At 37.1% G+C, this 26,620-nt stretch overlaps 2 protein-coding genes across 3 annotated transcripts; one reads left to right on the plus strand and one right to left on the minus strand.

The window, feature by feature from the left end:
- Window positions 1-281: 281 nt before the first annotated feature.
- Window positions 282-10,077, plus strand: LOC136268877 (uncharacterized). 2 transcript variants are annotated; one of them, XM_066064342.1, is made up of 4 exons: window positions 282-407; window positions 4,976-7,294; window positions 9,032-9,077; window positions 9,910-10,077. In XM_066064342.1, the coding sequence occupies exons 1-2, from the start codon at window positions 391-393 to the stop codon at window positions 7,239-7,241; spliced, it is 2,283 nt and encodes a 760-aa protein (XP_065920414.1). In that variant the 5' UTR covers window positions 282-390; the 3' UTR covers window positions 7,242-7,294; window positions 9,032-9,077; window positions 9,910-10,077. The 2 variants fall into 2 exon arrangements, with proteins under 2 accessions (XP_065920414.1, XP_065920413.1); XM_066064341.1 differs by lacking the exon at window positions 9,032-9,077.
- Window positions 10,078-10,829: 752 nt separating this feature from the next.
- On the minus strand, window positions 10,830-26,401 carry LOC136268602 (VPS10 domain-containing receptor SorCS1-like). The gene is made up of 22 exons (XM_066063977.1): window positions 26,066-26,401; window positions 25,355-25,422; window positions 23,391-23,490; window positions 22,143-22,292; window positions 21,740-21,819; window positions 21,623-21,696; window positions 20,852-20,988; window positions 20,551-20,649; window positions 19,271-19,447; window positions 18,768-18,926; window positions 17,639-17,735; window positions 17,287-17,360; window positions 17,071-17,165; window positions 14,948-15,055; window positions 14,765-14,900; window positions 13,419-13,561; window positions 13,266-13,364; window positions 13,124-13,191; window positions 13,049-13,075; window positions 12,841-12,931; window positions 12,147-12,205; window positions 10,830-10,985 (listed from the first exon to the last, which is right to left on the minus strand). Exons 1-22 carry the CDS (start codon window positions 26,333-26,335, stop codon window positions 10,942-10,944), a joined length of 2,355 nt encoding a protein of 784 aa, XP_065920049.1. The 5' UTR covers window positions 26,336-26,401; the 3' UTR covers window positions 10,830-10,941.
- Between the last annotated feature and the right edge of the window lie 219 nt (window positions 26,402-26,620).

Genomic DNA, 26,620 nt, shown 5'->3' on the forward strand with positions numbered 1-26,620 from the left:
AGACTACCTTTAACACACTGTAGCTATAATCATTGTAATTCTTACTTGTATTTCTCACTTCTTAGTAAGGTATTGTTAAGTAGCTTGTAATTACTTATTACGTAGCTACGTGACGCCTACGTGTAATTTCTGGCCACTGGTACAGGATACCAGTGGACCATCAGTGCTGCTCCAACAGCACATGCAGCACTGTAACTGAAGTTTTTAAATTCTTGATTCCGGTTCCGGTTATTTCCCATGTATTGTTGAAAACCGAGAGCAAACTGAGAAAACCGCGAACATTCTAATAAACACGCAGAGCATGACCTACTCTTCGAAACCTCAGCGTAAGAGTGTTGTCTACTCAGAGTAAACTCAGTTCTGCACTCCTAGGACTAACTTGACTGCAGCATGCCGGAAAGATTTTTGTAAGTAATTATCTAATCCAAAACAGCCAAGCTGCAGGTGAGCTGTAAAAAAAGAGTGCGGCCCCCCAAACAGCTCCGCATCATAGTGATAGTGAAAAAAAGATGTGAAATCAAGGTGGCGGCCAAGAAATGGCTGTGATGGTAGGTTAATGGTAAATTTTTTTAGTAATAACGTCGGTTCAGGTGAATTTTACCATTTACCTACCATCACAGCCATTTCTTGGCCGCCACCTTGACTTCATATCTTTTTTCACCATAGCCTTTTTGGGGGCTGCACTCTTTTTTTACAGCTTGGCTGTTTTGGATTAGTTATAGATATCATTTTGTATAGCTCAAAGCTGGCCTATGGCTGGCTTTGGGGCTTTTTTAACCTATCCTTTTTTTCTTTACCACAGGAAGAAGAAAAAGATTTACGAAGTTGCTATTGTTCCGGCTGCTATTTTGTCAGTGCTATTGTTCCGGCAGTCCACTAGATTCCTCACTATCAAGCACACTAGTTGTATGCTATGCCCGAGTATTCAACTTTAGGGCACAGGTTGCCCCGAGTATTCGACTAGGGAACGCGTGTAGGTTTCCCCGAGCATTTCAACTTTAGGGAACATGTCTAGTAGGTTTCCCCGAGCATTCAACTTTAGGGGACATGAAAAGTAGTTCTAGTGTAAGCACTGGAGGTCCCGGGTTCAATTCCCGCTCAAGGCATTTTGTGTTTTTCTTTTTCATTTGAGGACCTATTTTGTCTAAGTTTTGTTTTTATTCATGTGACTGCCGGAACAATAGCAACAGCCAAAGATTTAATCATAATCATAATCATGATTTAAAGCAAATGTTTAATACTTTAACTATTTTTGATTTTATCAGTAATTATACAAAGTATATATATATATATATATATATATATATATATATTACATTCCAAATATTTCCTACAGGATAACTTTTTTGCAGCTGATCTCTTTGCTTGGTGACTTGAAATGTAGCTGAACTATCTACAGGGTGATTTGCATGTAGCTGAACTCTCTCTCTACAGGGTGACTTGTTTCTAGCTGAACTCTCTATAGAGTTATCTGTTTGTAGTTGAACTCTCTACAAGATCATTTGTTTCTAGCTGATCTCTCTATAGGGTAACTTGTTTGTAGCTGAACTCTCTACAGGATGGTTTCTTTGTAGCTGATCTCTCTACAGGGCAACTTGTTTCTAGCTGAATTCTCTACAGGGTGATTTGTTCATAGCTGAACTCTCTACTGGGTGATTGAATTCTCTACAAGGTGGTTTTTTTGTAGCTGAACTCTCTACAAGGTGATTTCTTCTAGCTGATCTCTCTATGGGGTGACTTGGTTTTAGCTGATCTCTCTACAGAGTGACTTGTTTTTATATAGCTGAACTCTCTACAGGATGATCTGTTCAAAGCTGAACTCTCTACAGTGTGATCTGTTCAAAGCTGAACTCTCTACATGGTGGTTCCATTGTAGCTGAACACTCTACAAGGTAACTTCTTCTAGCTGATCTCTCTACAGGGTGACTTGTTTCTAGATGATCTCTCTACAGGGTGAATTGTTTCTAGCTGAACTCTCCGGAGTGATCTGTTCATAGCTGAACTTTCTACAGGGTGATTTGTTTGCAGCTGAACTCTCCACAGGGTGGCTTCTTTGTAGCTGAACCCTCTATAGGTGTCTTCTTCTAGCTGACCTCTCTACAGGGTGACTTGTTTCTAGCTGATCTCTCTACTGGGTGACATGGTTGTAGCTGAACTCTCTACAAGGTGATCCTTCTAGCTGATCTCTCTACAGGATGACTTGTTTCTAGCTGAACTCTCTACAGGGTGATTTGTTTGCAGCTGAGATCTCTACGGGTTTGCAGCTGAACTTCTCTACAGGGTGGTTTCTTTGTAGCTGAACTTTCTAAAGGTAACTTCTTCTAGCCAATCTCTGACTTGCTTCTAGCTGAACTATCTGCAGGGTGATTTGTTTGTAGCTGAACTCTCTGTAAGGTGATCCTTCTAGCCGATCTCTTTACAGGATGACTTGTTTCTAGCTGAACTCTCTACAGGGTGATCTTTTCTTAGCTGAACTCTCTACAAGGTGATTTGTTTGCAGCTGAACTCTCTACATGATGGTTTTTTTGTAGCTGAACTCTCTACAAGGTAACTTCTTCTGGCTGATCTCTCTACAGGATGACTTATTTCCAGCTGATCTCTTTTACAGGGTGAATTGTTTGTAGCTGAACTCTCTACAGGGTGATCTGTTTGTAGCTGAACTCTCTACAGGGTGATATGTTTGTAGCTGAACTCTCTACATGGTGGTTACTTTGTAGCTGAACTCTCTACAAGGTAACTTCTTCTGGCTGATCTCTCTAAAGGATGACTTGTTTGTAATATGTTTCTAGCTGAACAAGTACACAGAAAAATTTGGAATTTTCAACTAGAGTAGGGGCCAAAGCGCATTGATAAAAAGTACTGAAACAAGTTGGAGTAGTGCACGATATTAAATCACAGTAAAAGAATAAGAAGTTTTATATCCCTACTGTGTATTTCCATTATGGTATCATGAGCACAGTAGGGATATAACACTTCTTATTGTTTTACTGTGATTTAGTATCGTACACTACTCCAACTTGTTTCAGTACTTTTTATCAGTGTGCTATGGTCCCAACTCTAGTTTAAAATTCTAAATTTTTCTGTGTACTTGTTTGTTAACTTTTTTTTGTAAATAATTATTATGACTGGTGAACCCACGTATACCGCATCTGAAATGGCACCGCGCGCCCCAATTATCGTCTGAAAAGTTAAGTATCCATTACGTTTCATTGTCAGCTATGTTCAACTTGTTACACAGCATTTTGAATCAAGAACTCTTTGAAAAACACCTCTGCAATCCACATATACCGAAAGAAATGGTGCCGAGTGCCCCGGTTATATCAATTATTGTCTGAAAAATGAAGTATCCATTATGCTTCGCTGTCAGCTATGTTGATCCCATTACACAGCAGTACAAATCAAGAACTGTTTGAAAAGCACCTCTGCTATCAAAATATCCACTATGAAAAATATGGACGATTTCCATTTTGAAGGGAAGCCATCATGTGCTACCACCAAATTGACACTTTTCACTGTCAGCAAAGATGAATGGGATACAAAGGAGGACACTGGTAAGTCCATGAAGAATGCATTGTACGTACTGCGGTATGCCAAAAGGAACCTGTCGGGCTGAAGCAACATCGAACAGTGAAAAAGTCAAGCCTGTAGCCTTAGTCGTTAGCGAGGTACGCTTGTCTGAAGGAATCAGTCAGTCAGTCAGTCACTAGAAAATTCTGTTAAATAAATTTAAAAAAAAATTCCGTAGCAACTTGTTGAAAGCGTTTCAGGTCGATCTGAAAGCTTGTTTGGGTTTAGCTTCACCTAACCAATACTGCCTCATCATCGTCAGGAGAAATTGAGGCTAATTTTTGAGTGATAATATTTTGTGGGCCACGCCTACTCCTTTGTTGTCCCTACTATACAGTTACTATCATACTGTATGATTCTCTACAGTGTGATCTGTTAAGTTTGTAGCTGAGCTCTCTCCTGTTTCTAGCTTATTTCTCTATAGAGTAACAACTTGTTTGTATAGCTGAACTCTTTACAGGGTGATTTTTTGATTGATTGCTGAACTCTCTACGTGGTTACTTGTGTGTACTACAGAGTGACTTGTTTGTAGCTGAACTCTCTACAGAGTGACTTACTTGTAGCTGAACATTGTCTAGCCAAAGTAACTTGTTTGTAGCTGATCTCTATAGGGTAGCTAACTTGTATTATAGATGAACTCTTTTGTAGCTGAACTCTCTATACAGTGACTTGTTTGTAGCTGAATTCTCTACACAGTAACTTGTTGTAGCTGAACTCTCTACAGGGTGACTTGTAATGTTCTGAATCTCTACAGCGATATATTTGTAGGTGAACTCTCTACAGGGTGACTTGCTTGTAGCTGAATTGTCTATAAGATTAACTGTTTGTAGCTGAACTCCCTACAAAATAACTTGCAATGTAATATAATTTTGATGGAGTAAGTTATAAACATAGCTGAATGCTCTATTAGGGTGACTGTTCTATTAGAGTATCTTGATCTCGCATTTGCTACACGTAGCTGGTTTTTGAATAATTCTTCTGTACTACTGAAAGGACTTTCTATAATGATTATTGCAGCTACATACCAATTTTCAGCTCATTGCTCTAAGCATTCTATTGGTCTAGCTGGATTAAATGCTAAGACAGTAAAAATATGAAATAACGTGAAAAAATGCTAAGACAGTGAAAAAATTTGTGCCCTACCCTGTGAAAGTTCCACAGTAAAAATGGTTTATTTCTGTTCAGGCACTATTGAGTGAAACATTTTCTTGGATCCTGCAAATTACACACTTGTCTGTCACACACCTGTGCTGGCTGTATTTGGCCGCAAAACACACTATTGTGTGTCTTGATTATACATTGTGTGTCAAAATCTGATTGATGCATGATATGTGTAGTTAGGATAAAAATAGACCTTTTGTACGAGAGGTGATTGATTTTAAATGTACATATTCATTTGTTTATTTAGAGCACTTTTTGCATTTCTGTTTGCCATCAATTGCTTGTGCATTCATTGTACGGCACAATCACTAGTGAGCCAGGAGGAGCAGAATGTGATAATTGTTGATGAGAATGGTTCTAGTACATTGGAATGTTGTACAGGTTATCAAGGATGTCATTGCTCAAATCTTTCCCTTGCTCTTGAGAACATAAAGAATGATACTGAGATTAAACTAATGTCTGATATATCCTTAGAGTATGTTACACAATTTGGGAACATATCAAATGTTACAATAACAGGTCATGATCACACTGTTCAGTGTAATCATCAAGGTGGTTTAGTGGGTGAGAATATCATCAATATTGTAATACAAAATGTCACTTTGGATGAGTGTAATGGAAACCTTACAAGTGCAAAACTAAAAGTGTTGAATTATGTATTTCAACATCCCATAATATCTCCTACTTTCATATTAGGAGGTCGTGATGTGGTCCTTATAGACAATTCAGTTCCGTTGAACAATAAAACAGATAATGTCACTGCATCAACTACTCAGTGGCAACAGCAATCAAATAACTGCAGTGATATTATGCATTATTCAGATGGTGATAACTGCATACTTTTGTCATGTCAGAATAATACTTGGTTACCACCTGGATTTTCGTGCCACCATAACAATGACTTAATAGTGTCACAAGGGTACTGGTATGACAATGGCTTGCATCACTATGTGAAAATTTGTCCAAATGATTATTGTAATTATGATTGTATGTGGTGGAATGTTGCAGAAGAGTCACATCCAGATCGTGATGTTCAGTGCAAACACAATAGGGGAGGCTATTCTTGTGGAGAATGTAAAGATGGTTATTCTATCAGATATGGAACAACTGATTGCATTCCATCAGAGCATTGCCTAATATCTTCATTCCCACTGAGTGTACTAACACTTTTTGCAGTTTCATTCTTCTACTGGTGTCTAGTAATAGCTTTTATATTCATCGTGCTACATTTCAACTTTAATGTCACTGCAGGATATGCTTTTGGCCTTATCTTCTACTATAGCGTATTGGAGCAAGTGTTCAATGCGTCAAAACAAGTTTACAAGGAAATGCCTTGCAGTTTCATTGCTTTAAAAGGCAATAATCCTGATTGCGAACCACCACCCACCTTGATTAATATTCTACCATTTTTCTCCAGTATTGGTAACTTAAAGCCTCCATTTATGCAATATTTGAAATTGTGCCTGACTGGAACCGAGATGATTGATCATATGTTTTTGATATATATTCATCCCTTGATTGTGTTCAGTATAGTGGTCACATTCTTTCTATCAGCTAGAAGGTTTGTATTTGTAGCTCGATTTTTTGGAAGATTTGTCAATAGAAAATCCATTAGCTTGCTTATACTTCTCTCTTATAGTTCTGTTTCATATACATCAGTACAATTGTTAAGACCATTAGCATATTTCAAACACAATTTTAACAGTCATGTTGAGTCAACTGGTTGGAGATCATACTGGTCACCACATATCACATATTTTCATGGTCGTCATGCAGGTTATGCAGCCATAGCAATATCATGTGAGGTAATAATTGGATTTGGTTTTCCTTTCTTATTACTATTCCAACGATACTTGACTCGTCACCACAACATCAACTTTATGAGTATTAGGCCAATAATAGATCAACTACAAGCATGTTACAGAAATGAGTGTTACTGGTTTTCTACATACTATCTATTATGTCGACAAGTGATCTATGGTGTTGATATTGTATGTGACCTTTTGTTGTTGGGATCTTCGATGAACCCACATCATTACAGTGTTGCAAAATATTTCTTTCTTCTAATGGTCTGTATTACAATTATAGTCATCCACTTGTGGTTTCAGCCATACAGAGTAAAATCCTTAAATGTTTTGGATGGTGCCATTTTGTTGACATTAGTTTTCATGCTTGTTAGTAGCTTGGATTTGACCACTTATAGTGTTTCCCTTTCACTCTTCATTCTCCCTTTAGTTCTGTTTATTAACTACTTGACCTATTCTACAAAGGTACGACATGCGATTATCTTTGTTAGTTTATGTGGACTATGTTTGATGATACTCTTTTTCTTTTACATTTATAAACACTATTTTCTTCCCGGTGGAGGTGGAGGTGTAGTTGAATCTTTCTGTTTAATAATGTTGTTATGTCTTCTTGCACTACACATAATATACATTTCAATCAGGCTTGTAGTATTTGTGATAAAGTACATATGGTCCATAGACCAAGAAACTCAGAAATCAATTTGTTAGCAGATGATATTCAGAACAATAATGATGATGAAGGGGATAACAGTGAATGAAAGGTAATAGTTGGGGTAATATAATTATAGTATAATAGCTACAGTATATATTGTGCTTTAAATGATAAAAACATGACACTGTACATCAGAGGTTATTTTAAATTTTGGACTATAGGGGCATTTCATATTTGACCTTTGGTGACCTTTACGGCCTTGTTAGTGCTAAAAATTGATCCTTTTTTGTCCTTATTTCCCTTAGAAATACTCTATTTGTTACAACCTGATTAAGGTCTCATGATGGTCTCATTAAGGTCTCATATGTAATTTGGTTTTGTTTCAAGTCAATACCATGTTTCATTATAAAGTTATAGCTGTTTTTATCTCTACAAAATACTGTGAATTTGCTTTCCCACGTGTTTGATTGAAATATGCTTAGAGTCTTATTTTTAATTCTGTACCGTTATGGTAGGCATACACTGTTACAAATGTATTCCCATAGACACCTAGATACATTATATGTTACCACAGAAAGTATCAAAAGAAAGAGTAACATGCTCTGTTGATTAATCTTCTTTCAGATCACTTGACGGTGCGTATGCCGGAATTTTGAAAAGGGGTTTCCACTACAGCTAAGTGACTGTTATATTAGCTATGAGTGTTGCTATTGTGTTAGAAACTATTATTTAACTAAGATAAAAGTTTACAATGTGTCCTGTTCCATGATAGATTCCAGATTCTGGAAACCTGAAGTTTCAATTTCTTAATGTTTCAAGTAGTGTGTAAAATCCAAAAGAGTTTCCTGGAACCCCTGGAAACCCCACCCCTGCTTGAAAGCATGCTTAGTGGCTACATATTTTTAATCACTCAAGGTTGTCAGCATACCAACCACCAAGGTCTTCTCCTTATATCAGTTAACCACTGAAGTTATGAGACCTTATTCATTTTGTAGCATTGTAGAAGTTAAGACTCAATATCAGCACAAATTACATTCTTAACTTGCAGCCAACAATTTTAATTGTTGTTACGAGTGCTGTATGTGTATTGTACCACTTCTGAATACATGCAGAAGCCTTGTATACTGCTGCTGTTGCCAATTGTTATAGCATTACTAGCTTTACATTAATGTCTGTAGTGAAGCCTAATGCAATGTGGTTCAGTCATTTAGCCACAGATACTGTATTTCGTAGGCTAAATTCCACACCTTTAATAATAGCTGCGCTTGAGTGGTACCATACCACAATGGATTTTGAAAATAAGGGCTCCTACAATGTTTTCGGTCATTGAGTAGTAGTTGAGTTTGAATAATCACTGCATTGATTTTTAAAACTAAGCTGTGACATTTAACTATGGTGTACAAAGTTTGTAAAAGTATAAAACTTGTGTAGTGCAGAGTAGCTTTAGTTGGTTTTGTGCTTGTAGTTTTGTTTTGTTTATGCAATGGACACTATTGCATAGCTGCATTGATTAAAATTGACTTTAGAATTTGAAATTAGCTTGACATTTCTAATCACTACCAGAAAAATATGATACTTACATACAGTAGGCAAAGACAAATAAGAAATTTCACTGCGTATCTATAGCAATTCTAATTCATTAATAAAAGTCTTGTGGTTTAGGTTTCCATGGTGATGAATAGGTTTATGGTAATTCGCTTGAAGAAGTGTATGCCTACCAAAGCCATATCATGCCTAAAGTACTGAACAATAGTATTGTTTGATTGTAAAAGAGGCTGTTTTTGCATGCACAAAATTTTGTAAATTTTCCTACCCATGCATATTAACCTTCTTCGTGGAATTACAGATGGGTTCACGACAGTGGTGGTATCAGGCAATGCAGTGCAGATAAGGTATGTACTTTAACTCCTAACTGTGCGATAAATATGATTGATGTGCTATCAGCAAGGAACATACCGGTAGTGCACTAGCGTATAGTAGTTATAATACATTGACTAATTTGGTGACTTGAAACAAAAAACAAAGCATTAGACCTTTTATTTCATATTAACTAGTTTTAGCTATTTCAATTATTTCTAAGGAAAAAAGACAAGGACAAATTTTTGGCACAAAATTACTGTAAAGGTCACCAAAGGTCAAATCTGAGATTGTCCTATAGACCAAAGGATCTGTCCTATTACTGTCATGCGTTTATCATCAAAAGCACAATTTTGGCAATAATAGTCACAATTCTACTGTACTAAATGATATATATGTATATACATACATACATTTAAAAGTTGATGGCATAATTGGCATGTTATATCACTCAGAAATGTAACTAATTACAAAATGTGCTCACATTACTGAAAAAAATTGCAACTGACAGCAATTGGTAATTTTGGTATTAAGGCTGGGTATTGTATATTGAAAGCTTAGTGCCATGGTACATCATGGAAATAATTCTGAAAGTGCATGGATATTTTATATTATTAGGACATTTGACTGCTCTATTAGAGTATCTTGGACTTCTCCATTTAAAAAGCATCATGCAGTGTTCAATGGTGAATACTAGGTCAGAATGATATTCTGAGGTGATAAAAACTTCCAATATTGCCTGCAGAGATTTCTAATAAAGATTCCAAGATCGATCTACGAGATTTCCAGCTTGTCTTGGACCCCTTGGTCAATGCATATGTATTACATGTTCAATGGTGTTAATGATGCTTTGTGTCTTGATTTTAGGTTTGTCTAATAATTGAAGTCTTGGAGTGACTATACCCATGTACTTACTACATTTATTAAAACTGTAACCTACAACTGCACATTGTTATACAGACGTCACTTACACTATTATAATGCTGAAAAATTATATTATAATTTAGCTGTTACTGTGCAAATTTTTTGTTTCCTGTATCTAGATGCAATAGCATTTTAGCAGGGGAATAAAGGACAATGGCTTTGGCATTTCAAGGAAATGGGGCGAAAACTACTGTACCAATATTATTATAGACATACATGCATGCATACATATACTGTGCATGTCCAGGATGACAAGACTATATGCATCACAAAGAGTGGACACTCTACAGCAGCAAACCGAGAGGGTACTAATGTACACAACTAGCTGAGGATAGCAGATTAATCTCTAACTAAAGCCATGGTTGTTTTGTGAATACATTATACATACCAGTGTACAATTTGTGCTAATGGAACAAACGTTAGAATTTGAAGCACATTTCACAGATAACTGTCACCCATTGCAGCATAACAACTCCAGGTGAAAACAAATATTAATGTTCATGATCAGTGCAAATTAAAATATAGGTCATCTTTGTTGTATTTATTAAGGGTACACATTGCAGCTATTATTATTCTGTTGTTCCTGTCCCCACTATACACTGTAAGGTAGCTATTGCTCCTATAATTTACAATACAATAGCCTTCAGGGTATATCACATGGACTATTCAAATTAAGTGTGCTTAAAATCTGTTTTGTTTTTCAAAACCAACATTATTGGGACATGCATCAGTAATGTCATGTTATGGATCGTCAAAGTTGGTAAATTGAATGTGTGTGGAAGGCTCTTTTTTCCAAATCCGGTCACATATTATGATAAATTTCTTCTTTGATCTGCACATACATACCTCACCCAAAAAAACCATTTATGAAGACACATATAAAATTTTAATACAACCATAATAAACAAAACATATATATAGACATCTATCTGCAATGGTAACATTTAATGTTACAATAGTTAACAGTAGTCATTATTAGGGTCTGAGCAATGCCACATCATCGTCATCATTATCAGGACCTATAAGAAAAAGTGAAAAAATTATAATAAGTGACTTAAAGTGAGGGAAACGTAAAATACACATGGCCGTACAACAATTTCTATATAAACTATTCTCTAAAAATCTCCGAACCATAGACCACTTATAATTGCATGGTTCTGTATTCTTTCTGATATGTATAGGTTCACCACAAAAAAGTACAAGAAAATATTAGGAGTTTAAAGCTTGATCAGGGGTTCTGTATTTAAAGCGTCATAATTGTACCACTACCACCAAGTAAAGTGCTCAATAAAATATGTACTGTATAGCAATACACAGTATGTAAGCCATTTTTAACTTCTTAACCCTTAAAGCCGCATAGGCCGATATATCGGCCGTTTTTTAAAAACATGTAAAACACATAATTAATACAAGTAATTCCATTATTACTCTTGATACAAGTAATGCAAGCTTAAAGAATGGCTTCAAAACAGTCAGTAAAGACAAAGCTTGTCTAATTTTATTAACTGAAACCTTTATATCATCGGAAAGTTTATTCATTGGGCTACATAGATAAGTATAAATAATTGTTGTAACAACAATTGCTCACTTGTTATGATGCCACGAAGAATGCCAACTGTATTTCCTGTTACTTCACACGCATTGCGTCAGTAGCCATTTATAAAAATGTTTGACTCGCGTGAGCTTTTTATGGCATGAATTGTCATTGAATGGAGAATTGAATGGTCCTTACCAGAACTACATAGGACGTACTGTGAAGAAGTTATCAACCGTTTTCTGAAGGTATGTAATGCATTGTTTTTGTGTTTTGTGGCAGCTTGTATTCACGGCCTTATGCTTTCGCCAAAGGGTAAAACCCTAGGTACTGTTTTATTCCTTATTACATCACGGACAGAATCATACAAATTGCGTAGCCTTAGCGCTTACTGTACCAAAGTTACAGCGCTTTGTTTACAGTCATGTATTACGGCCGAAATATCAGCCTATGCGTTTTCAGTGCACATTGCATGCGGCTTTAACGGTTAAAGTTTAAAAGATTATACTTGTGTAAACATGCCGGTCAAGTATTCATTAACAGTACTTCTCCACTATTAAACACATATGTCTAAACAGGAACATTTACTATACACTCTTCTTTTGCTCTTGCACTGATTTCATTCGTGCATAAAACAGGGCCTTACTTGTACTGAGAGGTCCAGTACCACTAGCAATATGGTAACCATCTCCTTGTTTCAAACGTCTATCAGTGAAATGTGAAACATGTAAAGTATACTACAACAATTAAATCAAACTACAGTGGAACTCCTATTATCCGAACTAATTGGGGGAAGGGTGTTTATATAATTGAAAAGTAATAAAATCAAACATTCATACATATTTAAATACATAGCTTTGCTCAATTACTCTAATAAAGCATACAATTACTCTGATTGAGCAGTCAATTAGGCATTCGGACCGTAGGTGTTCGGATAATTGAGGTTCCATTGTATACACTGATCATATTCACCCGAGTTACTACAAAAGTCAGCAACATCAAAATAAGTGAATATGTGTTCCCTCTACAATGGTTGTGTTGTAACAGCCATTTTGTCACAACATGTACCCTACATATTGTCCATCCCAAGTATTCTCAATTCTCCTTGAAATATTTAAAACCAAAGCCTCATAAGTTGTTTAATCATTTTCTGTTACTTGTTATAAACATTGTTACAAACAGATCTGGTGTGTTTATAGGGTTTTACAGTCATACTAAATGTTATGGAAGTTGGAATGCATGTGTAAAAGAAATGTTACTGATAGGCTCAGGTGAATGTAGACAGGCTACACACTGGGACTCAAACATTGCTTTCAAGTTATCTAACCAGCCACACCTACCTGAACAATACTACGACTACAATCAACAGTGCAATTATCACTATCACGCTGAGTGCAAACAGTATACCCAGAATGGCCATCACTGCTTCATCTATAGAATAATACCACATCACACACACAGAGGCACAGGCACACACACATACTAGCAGGAGACCATAAGGACCACCTTGCTACACTTATTGGTCCCTGGTAGTACAAACAAACTCACCGTGACTTTCACTGGTACTGCCAGACTCTGCATAATGACACAATTATCACACATACTCTGTACGCTAACTCTTACTTGGAGAACAAGACAGGAAGTCATCAGTCACTCCTCCTACACATGTATCACCAGCTATTTTACGATACCTGATAAACAGAAGATACATTGTACGTGAACAACAGCAGCAAATCTGCTGCAACCATAGATTAAAGCAACTCACCCACTAGTGCATTTTTGGTCAGTACGTCTCTCAGAATCAAAATCATGATCGACGACACACCTACCACCATCATAGTCATCAGACTTGTAGCCCCAGTCACTGAAAAGTGAAGATTATGCTAAGCACATATCATGTTCAACTGATTCCTTTTACCATTCAAAGTCTTCTTTGGTACAATTACAAGGAGTTGCAGATACTGTCCGTTCGTACTTCTCTCCACTCAGACAGCAGATGTCTATCTTACGGCGTTCAATCACCCTGGCCTCACCCAGCAGACAAGCCTGGCCTTCTATTCGCTGTAAAGTTAGACAAAATTTAAAGCAGGTATGTGTATATTAGTTATTGTGCAGAAAACAGCAATACAAACTGTATTACACGTACAGTATAGGGCCCCATATTTGTATTGTTGATGCCTCTGCAATGCCTTGTTTACGCCAAATAGCTTAGGAGGCAATTCAGTAGGCATAGTTGCTGTGTACCATGAAAGTTTAACCACAAATAAGTTTGCTTGCCTTTTACCACAAATGTTTTATTGAAACCTTCCCTTATATACGGTAATTTAAAAATGAACTTGGGAGCCTACCAATAAAACGTAATGAAACAAAAAATATGAATGATGGCTTTACAACATAGCTCTGTGGGAAATCCCTACAATGACATGTTATCAAAATTAATCTGTTCAATCCCAAAGTAGGGATCTTCCTACAGAGCCATGATATAATATCAGTCATGTGTCTTGTTTAACTACTTTTTATCACTGTGTGCAATTTCAATGAGTGGGGTTGCCAATGTCTTGTTTGCTAACATTACAAGTGCAGCTAGATCAATAAGAGAGCGTGGCCAATAGCAATATACGCAGCTGGATCACTGTCATGTTCAATCATTATTTTTGAGGGGTGTGGTCATCATGCTTGATCTCTAAAAGTATAGCCAGATCATATAAAGGGTTTAGTTGGTAAGTCCAGCTAGATCACTAAGGGGCTATATAGATGACTTGAGAGCCAGAATAAACTGGTGTGGAAAGTGTTTCAAACTCTCTAGCATACCATCCTCAACCACAGATGATGTGGACCGCCAAATCGTGCAAAAGACACGAACTCTTTTAAACACTGCTATTCTACTTACTTTACAGGGAGTCTTCTTTAATAAGTTTCACAGTACAACAAACTCCTTCTTGTTGCAAAGCGCTGGCCTTTAACATGCAGAGTAGCCATTTAATAGTAATCATATGATGCAGCTAATGATTTCTTGTGGCAAGACATATACGGCTTCCCCCTTCAAAGAGATTTCACATTAGAAATGCTAAAGCTTTTCATTGCATACAGTATATGATTTTTGATGGCAGCATTCTGGGGGGCATCATTTTGTTTGGGAGAATCCCTGCTACACAGTATGGTAATACTGTACACTATACGTATATCCTATGTTTAGGTCCCACACATCGTATGCACATTCCAAACAGAACAGTACATTCAATACATACATACATACATACATACCCCATCGGACACTGCCCAGTCTTGGTAATCACTATTACTACAATTTCGCTGGAACACATTGAAAAAGTTGATACTGACAATGGCCCACTCCAGCTCTGTATCAGTAGCAACAGTACGATTTTCACTTCCAAACAGCCTACAAAATAAAATAAATCATCCTATAGCAATTTGTGAAGTGCTCACGTCACTTCTGTAGTGGTTTCTCCTGGTTCAGTGATGATACCCCAGATCACAGTGGGTGTGGTAGTGAAGGTGAAATCATTCCAACTAATTCCTTCATTACAACTATACCTGCATAGTTTAAGCATATACATATTGTATAAGGCATACCAGTACATTGCTGCAGAATTAAACACCTGCAACAGCTATATTGTATTCTTAGTGTTTGTACTCTGTAAGCCAGACAATTTTAAAGATGGCTGCCAGTCCACAAGGTTCATACAACCGGACACCATTCTTCAGTGCATCATAACATGTGAGTGACTGTTGTTACAACAATTACGTATCTATCCCTGCTTAAGCATAAGTAGTCCATTAAATATACTTTCCATTGATGGGTGGTTTGTAGGATATAGTTACACATGCTTGATGGGACACTGCCAGTTAAGAAGCCACCTGTAGCCATGCATTAAGTAATAGTTGTATCATGTACCGGAGTGATTAGCCTGATAGGTACACCCGGCCGTCAGACCCGAGAGCGTGGGTGTACATATCAGGCAAATCACGAGGGCACGTGATACAACTGATATGTACAATGCCAAGCCTGCGGGTGATTAATCACCCAAACCAATACGAGACCAACCACCAAATTCATTATATAGACCAACTTGTGAAATTCGATTATGGGACAGCAACAACTAACGTTGTGACTACGTTTGTTACCATGAACGGGCAAATCCTACGGATATCACAGAAACACTCAAATAAGGCGATTTTACAAGTTGCTACATCACTTCAACACTGTTTACACAGTTTTCTAAACATCCAGAGTGGTAAGCTTCGCTGTAGAGTGGTTACCGCGTGATATATGAAAAGTGGGTGTGGTACGTAATCAAACACACGGACAAGCGCTTGTAAATTACCATGACACTAGTTCTCACCTTAAAAGACTTGTTAGCTTTTGCAGGTTTAACCCTTCGTTTCCCACCAATAGCTTTTGCCATATTTTTTTGACTTCATGATAATGTTTATATTTAGATGAATAGAAACAGCTTTAATAATAACATACATTATTATTGTATCAGTAACCTCTAAGCAAACTTTAGAAATAAAAATTTCCTTATAAGGATCTAGGTATTGATATATATTCTTATATATTCCCGCATCTACGTCACGACAGTATTTTCTTTGTAAAACCATCATGGAATAATCTTTTGCACTGAATTTTTTTCTGCTTGTGCTTAAATGATGTAGCTACCCAGCAAACTTGTAAAAGTTGTAAATAAACAGAGTGAATCTATTGTAATAAATTCTTATACATTTATTTCCCCTTTATTTTGCAAATTTAATTACATCATACTTCTAATTAGATTATTCAATCACCATCCCATTTACACCACTAGTGCATAATTATGTAGAGAAATGCTGCTAAAAATTTGGTGATGATACCTGCAACTATACAAGAGTTATAAGGTTATAAAGCAAGGAGTGTAATTGTTTGGTTAAAGGAATTTGGGAAACGAAGGGTTAATAGTTACAGTCTAGTCCACAGTCGGGCCTGCACCAATAATGCAAACACTATCTGGTGACAGTGCTCAAGACCCTTGGGCCTGGAAGTGCAATCCAGCCGAAATATTGACCGGTCAATCAGAATCAAGGAAATGCACAATCATATAAAAGCAGTGAAAACCATTCAAAAGCTTGCAATAAGGCAATGTACTAGAGATAATCTTTTCATATTTAGTGTTAGTAGAGGATAGATTATACCTCTAGTGAATAATTCTGTTATAGTATTCAGGTTTATATGAAGAGATTGGAAAACACAACAAATATCTCCAGAAATCCACTTGAGCACTTCTCAACAAATGGTGTGGTCTGTGTTATTAGTGCAGGCCCAGTTTGGCACAAGACCTAGACTGCACTATAAATCAATATTTTCAATAATTTAGTATCATAGTTTCAGTTTTGAGGACTAAAATGTAAGTATTGTGGTTTTATCAAGAGTACCATGTTACTAAATATGCTAAAACTAAATACTTTACAAGTGATGATCTGCTTTGATTTGCTGTCTGTTTTCAGTGATCCGATTATATTCAGCACTTTATTATTTACACCGTCACTACTGTTATACACAAAATACAACTAACTTGATGGTAGTGTCATCTTCTTGATGATAATCCTTAGCAGCTATGAGTAGTCCACCATGATCAATAATCTCTGCATCCCACGAACCATTTAGTGTCTATCATGTAGAGACGGTAACACAATTAGTGAAGTGTATATATAATGCACGCACTTATACACGCACATACACACACACACATACAGTACATCATACAAGCAATGGATGTTTGGCTCCTCACCTGTTCCCATCGAAGTCCACCGTCACGGGAAATGTACAGGTCTGCATTTTCAGCTAACGTTCGACCATAGTTACCTGCACACAGGAACAATGTGATTAGATCAATCTGTACATCCAAAGGTACATGGACATGATACACTGGTACAGTGATGCACACTACTCTAAACACACACAAGTATGTGTACCACACAAACTATATACATGCACATACACTATACAGACAAACACTCTAGACAGTACATAGAGACAGGCACTCACCCACGCATGCATGCACGCACACACACTTGCATGTACGTTCACACACACACACACACATGCGTGCATACACACAGACAGACACTACACACACTCACCATGAGCAATAATGATACCAGGTGCAGAGCTAACAGAATACACTCCCAGTCTACTATACTCACTAGAAGACATATGAAAGTGGAGGGAACAGGAAGGCTAAACGAGATGACATACAGGCAAGTGGTTATGATACTTGTACACACCATACACAGAATATCAGCAGTACTATATAGTACATATGTAAGTATAAGTTCTGGTGGATAATATTAGTCAGACACATTTAAATAAGCAGCTGGCAGTCATTAAAGACCTATGCTAAGTATATAGTGATAAGATGCACATATTTTGCCACTAATTTTACTCATTGGAATTGAAAGCTGGCTGAAGGCGCGTGCCTGGTTTACTGAAATGGTTATCGTAAGTGTGTGTTTGTATGTTTGTGTGTGTGTGTGCGTGCGTGCATACCTACTTATATTTGTCCGTATGCACCCACATGAGCAAAATTACTAACGGTAAAAGCAGCTTGCATGTAAAAAATAAAAGCAAAATGAAGTCTGTATTAAAATTCCTAACAGGTGAACTTTGCTCTGAGTGGTTTCTTTCCGGCAGTCTGAAATACAGGTGTGGCAACTCTCCTCAGACTTGTGAACTGCCTTCCCTTCGGGTTCTACAGGCATTAACAACTAAAAAACAATGGTGCAAGCCTCATAGACTACCAGAAATAGCCTATCTGTTCCGAGTTAAAAGGGCGTGTCCCTTACGTACATGAATGAAAAAGAAGAGCAGCATTGAGAGAATCTGGGAAAGAAATGCGATAGTCAAACTATAAAACAGTTAAGAAGATACTTCTGTGCACAATATGTTGTTAAAAGTTTGTTTATTAACAAGCACTTCCATAGCAATGTAATTGAAGAATTACGAAAATTTCATGAATTATGAAATCCAAAATTACAATAACCTAATTAATTGATGTATTATTGCAAAACTGAAAACCTATTAGCTAAAATAATAACATAGCAATACATAGTTGGTTAATTCCAGATGAGTTAGCTAGCTGCATGGCATCTGGTTTTAGAAGTAGCACAACATCAACTCGTTATACATAAAACCTGTAGTTAAAATTTCTGAATTATCTATGTTTTGAGAACTAAAATTTTCCAGAATTTTATTTATGTATAGTTTCATTACCAGTTCACAGTCGATCGCATTTTGATTAATATCAACTTCAGGCGCCTCCATCAGTTTCCATTCTACTCCGTTATCAAATGTTATCAATGTCCTTACTTGACGATGAGAAGTCCCAGGAACATACTGGTTAGCTATAAACGTTCCGTTCATACTGTCAATCTGTAGTAATAAACAGAAGCATCTACTTCACCACTGAAGGATTGTCAAAGATAACATATTCCATTACAATACCAGATAATATACATGTTTGTCCCTTTATACAACTTCATAATAACACCGTCACACAATTAATTTGCTTGACACTTCGCAGAAATTATAATTACTACAGTGAATCCTGTGTAGTATTGCTACCCTGATTTTCTAGGTCAGTTTATGTGCTAAGAATACTATGGGACCTTGAAAGTGTCCAGAATATACAGCTGTCTGTGTCTACATAGAATAACAGGTTCCACTGTTGTGCAAGAAAATACTCAAATTGAACAGTCATGCTTGGCTGTACTCACCAACTCAAAGTCAAGATCAAAGCTGCCCTGATCCTGGTCCTGGACTAACACAACATCACCCAGTGATAAGGTATAATATGTAGCAGTATCATCAGACAAGTACACATTATTTACTCCAGAGTTGTGCTCGATCACGACTATTGCTTGGGCAGATCGATAAGAGCCTACATAGTAATGCTGAAAAAAATGTGAAGAAATCAATATTATACAGTATGGTATAGTGGGAATCCCCTCCACCAAATGATACACATAAGTAGACCTTTAAAAACAAGCACACATTTCATGCCACTTCTGTACAAAAACCATGCTAGTATAGTGGCACAACACAAAATCATGCACATTTTCATAAAACTATGCAACTTTCTACTTAAGTTGTAATCTTCATGTGCACTGAAACAAAGCACAAATAATAAAACCTATACACCATTGGATTTGCCTGCTTATGGAGAGTAAGAAAATCTTTGTTTTGTGTTCATACAGTGTAAGGCATGTGAGTTATAGGCATTTGTTTACAATGCGGTAGAAATAAAGTTTACCATCATCATTTTTTTTGTTGGAACGGTCTTACAGGGAAACACTCTACCTTGATCGATTTGTTAGTTCATACAGATCAAGTCAAGTCCCACTTTCATAGCTTGTTTCAGTCGTGAGCTATGATCAATTAAATAAGTGCCTGTAATTTATTCGCCTTGCTGTATAAATCGATTTATTGCTGTTCCAACTGATAACTCCAACACAAAATGCTGAAACTTTGGCTGTCCACTCCTTTGTTACTACACATAACAGAGAAGCAATAAAATGGAATCCGAGGAATACAACCAGTTTTTGCTCAGCCAGTCACATACATGTATATGGAAAATTTCATGGAAAACCAATTTGGCTAATTTTGGGAGCACACCGCTATACTATACACTCAGTTATGAACATATTTACATAAAAATCACCTAATATTGGCTGCTGTTAATAACATTAACTGATCTCTAAGCCATACATGCAATTTTTAAAGGAATCATATGTACCACAAGGCCAAAGTAGTCAGGATTTCCAATTAGCCTAAAGCCATATATCAATAGAAAGTCTATTCAGTGGGCTACTTGGGAAAGGATGAATGACCATATATTCACTCACTTGCACCTTTCATGGCTATGGTCATTATAGCTTTGTATGGATACAATTCACCATGCATTTATGGATGAAGTCATGGCACTTAGCTTACAGACACATATATAACAGTCTAAATATTAACAGTGCATGCTCATAGTTACATAAAACTAACTTACTTGATGACCATCTTCAAATGGAATTCTGGCAAGATTAAAAGGCTTCCTGTCAAAACTAACAAACAGTTCTACTTCACCACTTCCTCTGTTGATTGTATGCTACACATGAAAATAGTGAGACATTAAACTTTTTCTTGCATAGTTTCCATCACCACCACCTTGTTAACCTAACAAGCCCCAAACATAGCTAACACATGGCCTTGTTATGAGACCACCTCATTATTGCACCTCATGCTCATGTAGCAAACTGCATGTGTGTTGTGTGTAAGTGTGTGATACGAACATAATTGTACCATTGTACCTGAACAAAGATAAATCTGTCAACAATGAGAAAGGCATCATGCTTTCCTAGACTTCTATCAAATTCACTGTTTTCAAATTTTCCAGCACGATAATGGCTAACAAACAGTGACACTTCAGTATTTTCCTGACCTGTACCTGTAATGAAACAAGTCCACAGCACATACAAGTTGTACAGTGATCAGTGTTGGGCATAACACGTTATAGTAACATGCTACATTTACTGTAATATTACTACCTAATGAAGTACCTTTATACATTGTGTAATATAACATATTTCTAGTTGCTTTTAAACTGAAGTAACTGTAACGCATTTCGTCATGGCAGTAACGAGTAATAAGTAATATATTACTTTTTAAAAGTAGCAGCCCAACACTGACAGTGATGTAGTACAGTATAATACAAGGAGACAGTTGCATACAGTGTAACTGAAAATAATTACCTCGCTTACTAGAAATCAGTGTATTATTGTCATGCAATTATAACTTCATATGTCTCTGTTCTCTTTGATGTGGCATTACAGAAGTTCACCAATGATGGACGTTATATTACAAAAAGGTAATTAACAGACATATATAATCCGTTTCCTTATGGTTTTTAGAATAGGAGTGATAGAGTGTGAGGGCTAGATCACAAGATTGTGAGAATTCCATACCCACTAAAATCTTACAACACATACGGTATCTAAAATGTATGCATCATAAGGTCTAGATAGCGTTAACAACAAACAACGAGTACCTAGAGAGCTTATACATCCACAACAGTACCAGACCTTGGTCATAAGTATTATAAAACAACACGCCAACATCTGGATCATCCAGGCCCCAGTCAACACCAGGCACTCCCCTAAATAAACTGTCACACCAGCTATGCCACTTTCAGCACTCACCAAGAATAATCTCCTGGGCCCCTTATGTTTGGGGCAACAGTTTGCCAAGACTGGCCCAAGTCATTTGAAAATCGTAAATTCTATGAAATAAAAATGCACTATTGTATGGTCCATTGTTAATAGTGTGGTATTATATCACAACAAAAACAATACACTGAACACAAGGCTACATGATTAGCCAAAAGCCTTGGAAGCTGTTAACGTATAAAATTTAGTACACTCATATACAGTAGATTTGTTTTGATAAATGAAGCCCTAGTTTTGTTCAATTACTCATAACAGATACTCATCCTTATCATTTTGATAATAAGCAAATCATACTTAGCTCACGGAATATTTAAGAATTTCTCTGGAGAAATATTTACGCTATACAAACTAACTATAATACTACCATTACACGTACATAGCTAAAATCGATCCCAAGCATCCAGCCATTCTGGGTAGGATGGATTGTCAGTGATCTTTGTTCAACTGGGACATTACGTGCTGTGTAGGTTACACCTTCGTCTGTAGATATGTAAATTGTTTCCTTAACATCATCAGGAATTATTATCTGTAAAACAAGTTACACAAAAGATGACCACAAATACAAGACAACGTGTTTATAATGACCCAGCCCAAGTGTGACTTATATGGTGTAAGTGTGCAGGCAGAACATGTTAGGCATATTATATTGGATCCCTACCCTCATTTATAATTTTTAATATACTAGTTTGTTTGGCTTATTTGTTAAAGCATACAGCTATACACACGTGACTGTTCTATTAGGGTGACTGCTGTATTAGAGTATATCTCTTGAGTTGGCCTTTCACTTACCAGGGGGGCATGTCACTATTTCATATTTTCACTGTGCTAGCATTACAAATACAGCTAGACCAATAATAAGGGCCATCATGATCAAGTAAATAGATTGTTAAGAGGTGTGGTCTCCATACTTGATTGTTGTTAGTCAACTAAGATTGTTAATAGGCGTGGTCTCAATTTTGTTGTGAAGTTACAATCCACTGAGCATATAGGTGAGCACTTTAAATGATTTTGTGGTGTGACTGGTGTCCAAATATGCTGCTGAAAGAAAGTGTTGATACAGAAAATTAATGCCTCGATATGGTTTCATTGCATGAAGAAGACACCAGCCTGAAAGGAAAGACAAGGTGCAGAGGGCACACACTTGTCCGATGCCACTGGTGAATTTATTACTCTGGCGTACAATGGTGGTTGTGGGCTGCTTTATTTGGCATCCATCCTTGTGACTGCGGTTGGCTGGGCGAGCAGGCAGTCAGTAGAAAATTCCATTAAATAAATCTTTTAAAAACTTTTTTTGTAGCAATTTATTCGAACCATTTAGGGTTTACTGAAAGCATTTTTGCTATACCTAACCAATACCGTCAAGGCAACAGGAAGGTATTGGGAAGCTGTTTTGGGTGATAATTTTTGGGCCAGAAAAACCCAAACCTCCATGATCCCTAACATACTGTACTACCACACTGTATGATTTGTAAAGGCGATTTTGTCATATAAGATGTCTCTAGGATGAATTTCAAAGGTGGTATTTTAGGTGGCACGTCACTTTTGGGACAATCCCTACTTAAACAGCACTACCATACTTTTTGATTACAGATGCATACTTACAGTACATTACACACATACTCACTATATTCTTATCTGGACTAATATGGTAGTAAGGATGTAGTTTAAATCCTGGCGGGAACTTGTTAGACTCATCAGTAAATGTCTTCCCATAATCACTAGACCTGTGATGTTTAGTACACAATGGCTGTCACTATTCAGTGGAATGGACTACTGGACTGACATGCGTATCTTAGGCTATTGCATGTGCTAGCCATGATTGGGTTTATTGAGTCTCACTGGCAATCAGGGAACATGCAGCCCACTACTAGCAGTAGAAAATGTCCTCTAAGAATTTCACTACTGAAATATTATGCTTTACAGACCACATAGTTGAGGTCTTCGATTGGCTCAAGTGTTGATTCTCATTGTTCAGGCCAGCCATTCAAGGTGCACACTCTTCCATTTGTGCCTACATTAGGGTTCCACCACCAATGGATTTAGTAGTCAAGTGGAGCCCTGCCTGTCTGAGTAACACATTAGCTGTGTTATTTTAATTTAGAATTGCACTTGCTAATTTATCACTGGTTAACTGTCACTATCACATTTCCAGGACCATTAAGGGTAAGAAGCATGTACATATGGGAGTTTGTAAAAGGCAGAATATGGAATAACGGAATAAACAAAATTTATCTTTTGCAGATTATACAAATAGTTATATGCTCTTACTTTGTTTACCTTGTACTAACTCTGCATGGCATGCCACGGCAATGGATAAACAGCAAGCATTAAATAGGATGAGCACACAACCAATCATTCTACCTTCGCTAAACTTGCTTACTTACGTATATACTCCTTACATGATATTGCTACAAAACTAAGACCTAGTTCTATTCTTAAAAGATAATTTTAGTAGCAGATTTGAGGTCTTGCTTGGACCCTTAGTAGCAAAAACTCCCAATATAATCAATCATGTAAAAAACCCACAAATATATTAATCCAGTCCATTGAATAGTGACTGCTGTACACAAGTATACATCCTATGGGAACAACACACAACTATACAGTATGGTGCATCTACGTCAAGCTACAAATACCTACACTCATATGTACTGTACATGGAGTTTAGTGTCAATTGTAAGCCTCTGCAAACAATACACACAAAACTGCATCAACATTTGTGACCCAGTCTGGGAAAACCGGTCTTATCGCCCATGTCAGCAGATTTGATTTTTCACCCAGAACACAAAGCTACATGAATAAACTATCTAATTTCACAATCAAAATCAGCTAGACTTGAGTGGTCTGGTTTTGCTGGCTGCTTTTCCCAAGCCCAGTGGCAATCTGTACATGCGGTGTGGGGCCTTAATGGAGCTCTGGTCAGCCAGGGGATGGCTGTATGTGGCTGTACAGCTCCGTGGTGTTGGATAAATACCTCTGCTGTGAATTTCCTTTCATTTTAGCCAGTTTTGAGACCTGAATGGCCCATAACTTGGCCTAGTTCATCCCTATGCCTTCCTTTTCAATTTTTTGAACAGCCTCTTGCCCTCCTTCCAGGCTCCTGCCTCCTTCCCCTTTTGGAGCTCGCCTGATACAGTCAACCTTGGTTCAAAAACTATCTAAAATGGCAGGAAACAGTGGATGCTTTGGAAGGAAAGGAGTTGGTATAATTTTGGTACACACAGCTTCAAACATTGGCGAGCTACAACACACTAAATACTTAAAACCGGCATTTCTCGATACTATTAAATAGGCGATAAGATCAGTTTTCCCAGACTGGGTCACATTTATATAATGCATTACTACAGTGCGGCCTAGTGAATACTAGACACCTTTCTACTACTTGAAGATGGTGATAATAACTTCACAAATATGTGCATGCTACTAAACTTTTAGGAACTTATGTAAGTATTTTTATAATATAAAAGCTTTTATTTTCAGACAATCATATTTGTAACTGGTATTTACAGATGAAACCAATGCAAACGTATTGCATAATTTTTTCTAATATTTGTAATACACAGTATCATCACTGATAACTTAGTTTACCTGTAGAATGAACTGCTTACAACAGTATTAGAATCCCTGTCCAGATCATAAGTGACAACAAACACCACCTAAACAATAAATCAACTTTAGTAACAACAGTAAGACATTCACAACTGTATGTATTAGCAATAGTGAATGATAATATTATTTACTCATGGTATTAGTTAATACACGTAGCTGCTAATGTAAAGAAGCATGTCAGCTTTTTAGAATAAATGTACGACTTTAAGAAGTTAATCTGGAAAACCTGTGATACTAAAATTACTGTTATGGAGTCATACCCTATATACTCCTTAGTTCTGTTTCACTGTTGTTTTGTGTGACTAGAACAATGGACAATGAGATAAAACCAACATGGCTCCATTAAAGTTTGTAATACTGCTACCAAGTAGATACCCCAAGTGTGGGAGTATACTTGTAACATTGCTTTACAGGAGATATTCAAATGGAGAAAGTAGATTAGACCTACAATTTCGCCCCAGTGTAAGAGAATTACTCTTAAAATTGGGTCAAATCCCCTCCTATTCCCCTTCCTTGTCGATGAAGTAGGTGGGGCAAAGGTTTCTACGAGTGCATTAATTAGAGTAACGTACAGCACAGCGTGAATACGTGTATGAGACGTCTAAAGCATTTTCTGACCACACTACTACTACTACTACTACTACTACCACACATTAAGTAACCATATACCGCTACAGATATTGTACTCACGTCACTATCCTCTCCGGAATAATGTACTCTGGCGTAGCGGTGGCTATCTCCATCCAAAATGAACGGTAGAGAAGCTACAGGCACATTATCACTCCTCTTATATCTTCCTAAGTCAGTTCTACGAGGACTACGAAACAGCAACTGATCTTTGGACGCACTCGGATTAGTCCATCCAGATTTCGTTTTGATATAGTCAAGCCTTCCCTCCACCACGCATTGAGATGATATAGCAACGAAAATCACTCCAAAGAGAACACCAGCTACCCACATATTCGCTTCGCACCTAGCTTCGCACAGTTTACTCTCAGGACTGACCCTCCCCACAAAAATCGGAAATAAAAACAAATTACGCGCGCCGCCGAGATAATCTAATCGGTGACTGTAATGTTTTGCATGCCATCAAGAGTTCTATATAATATATGAACTCTTGATGCCATCTACCGAAGAGTGCAATACGTTACATACTTCAGCAGGCAGCTCGTGTTGCCATCTCCTGTTCATTTATTTTATTTATTACTTATAGCTACTAGGGTTTCCACTCAACTTAGCTAATAG

Source organism: Dysidea avara, chromosome 10 (genome assembly GCF_963678975.1).
Source record: "Dysidea avara chromosome 10, odDysAvar1.4, whole genome shotgun sequence".
In the NCBI taxonomy this organism is placed as follows: Eukaryota; Metazoa; Porifera; class Demospongiae; order Dictyoceratida; family Dysideidae; genus Dysidea; species Dysidea avara.

Bases quoted from the DNA above. Each gene is read 5' to 3' on its own strand.
- LOC136268602 (XM_066063977.1), bottom strand. From the start codon at position 26,335: ATGTGGGTAGCTGGTGTTCTCTTTGGAGTGATTTTCGTTGCTATATCA. The intron at 15,056-17,070 runs GTTAGTTGTATT...TAAACTATGCAG, and splicing joins GAAGATGACACTACCATCAA to GTATAGTTGTAATGAAGGAA. The intron at 13,562-14,764 runs GTATGTATGTAT...CTAACTTTACAG, and splicing joins ACTGGGCAGTGTCCGATGGG to CGAATAGAAGGCCAGGCTTG.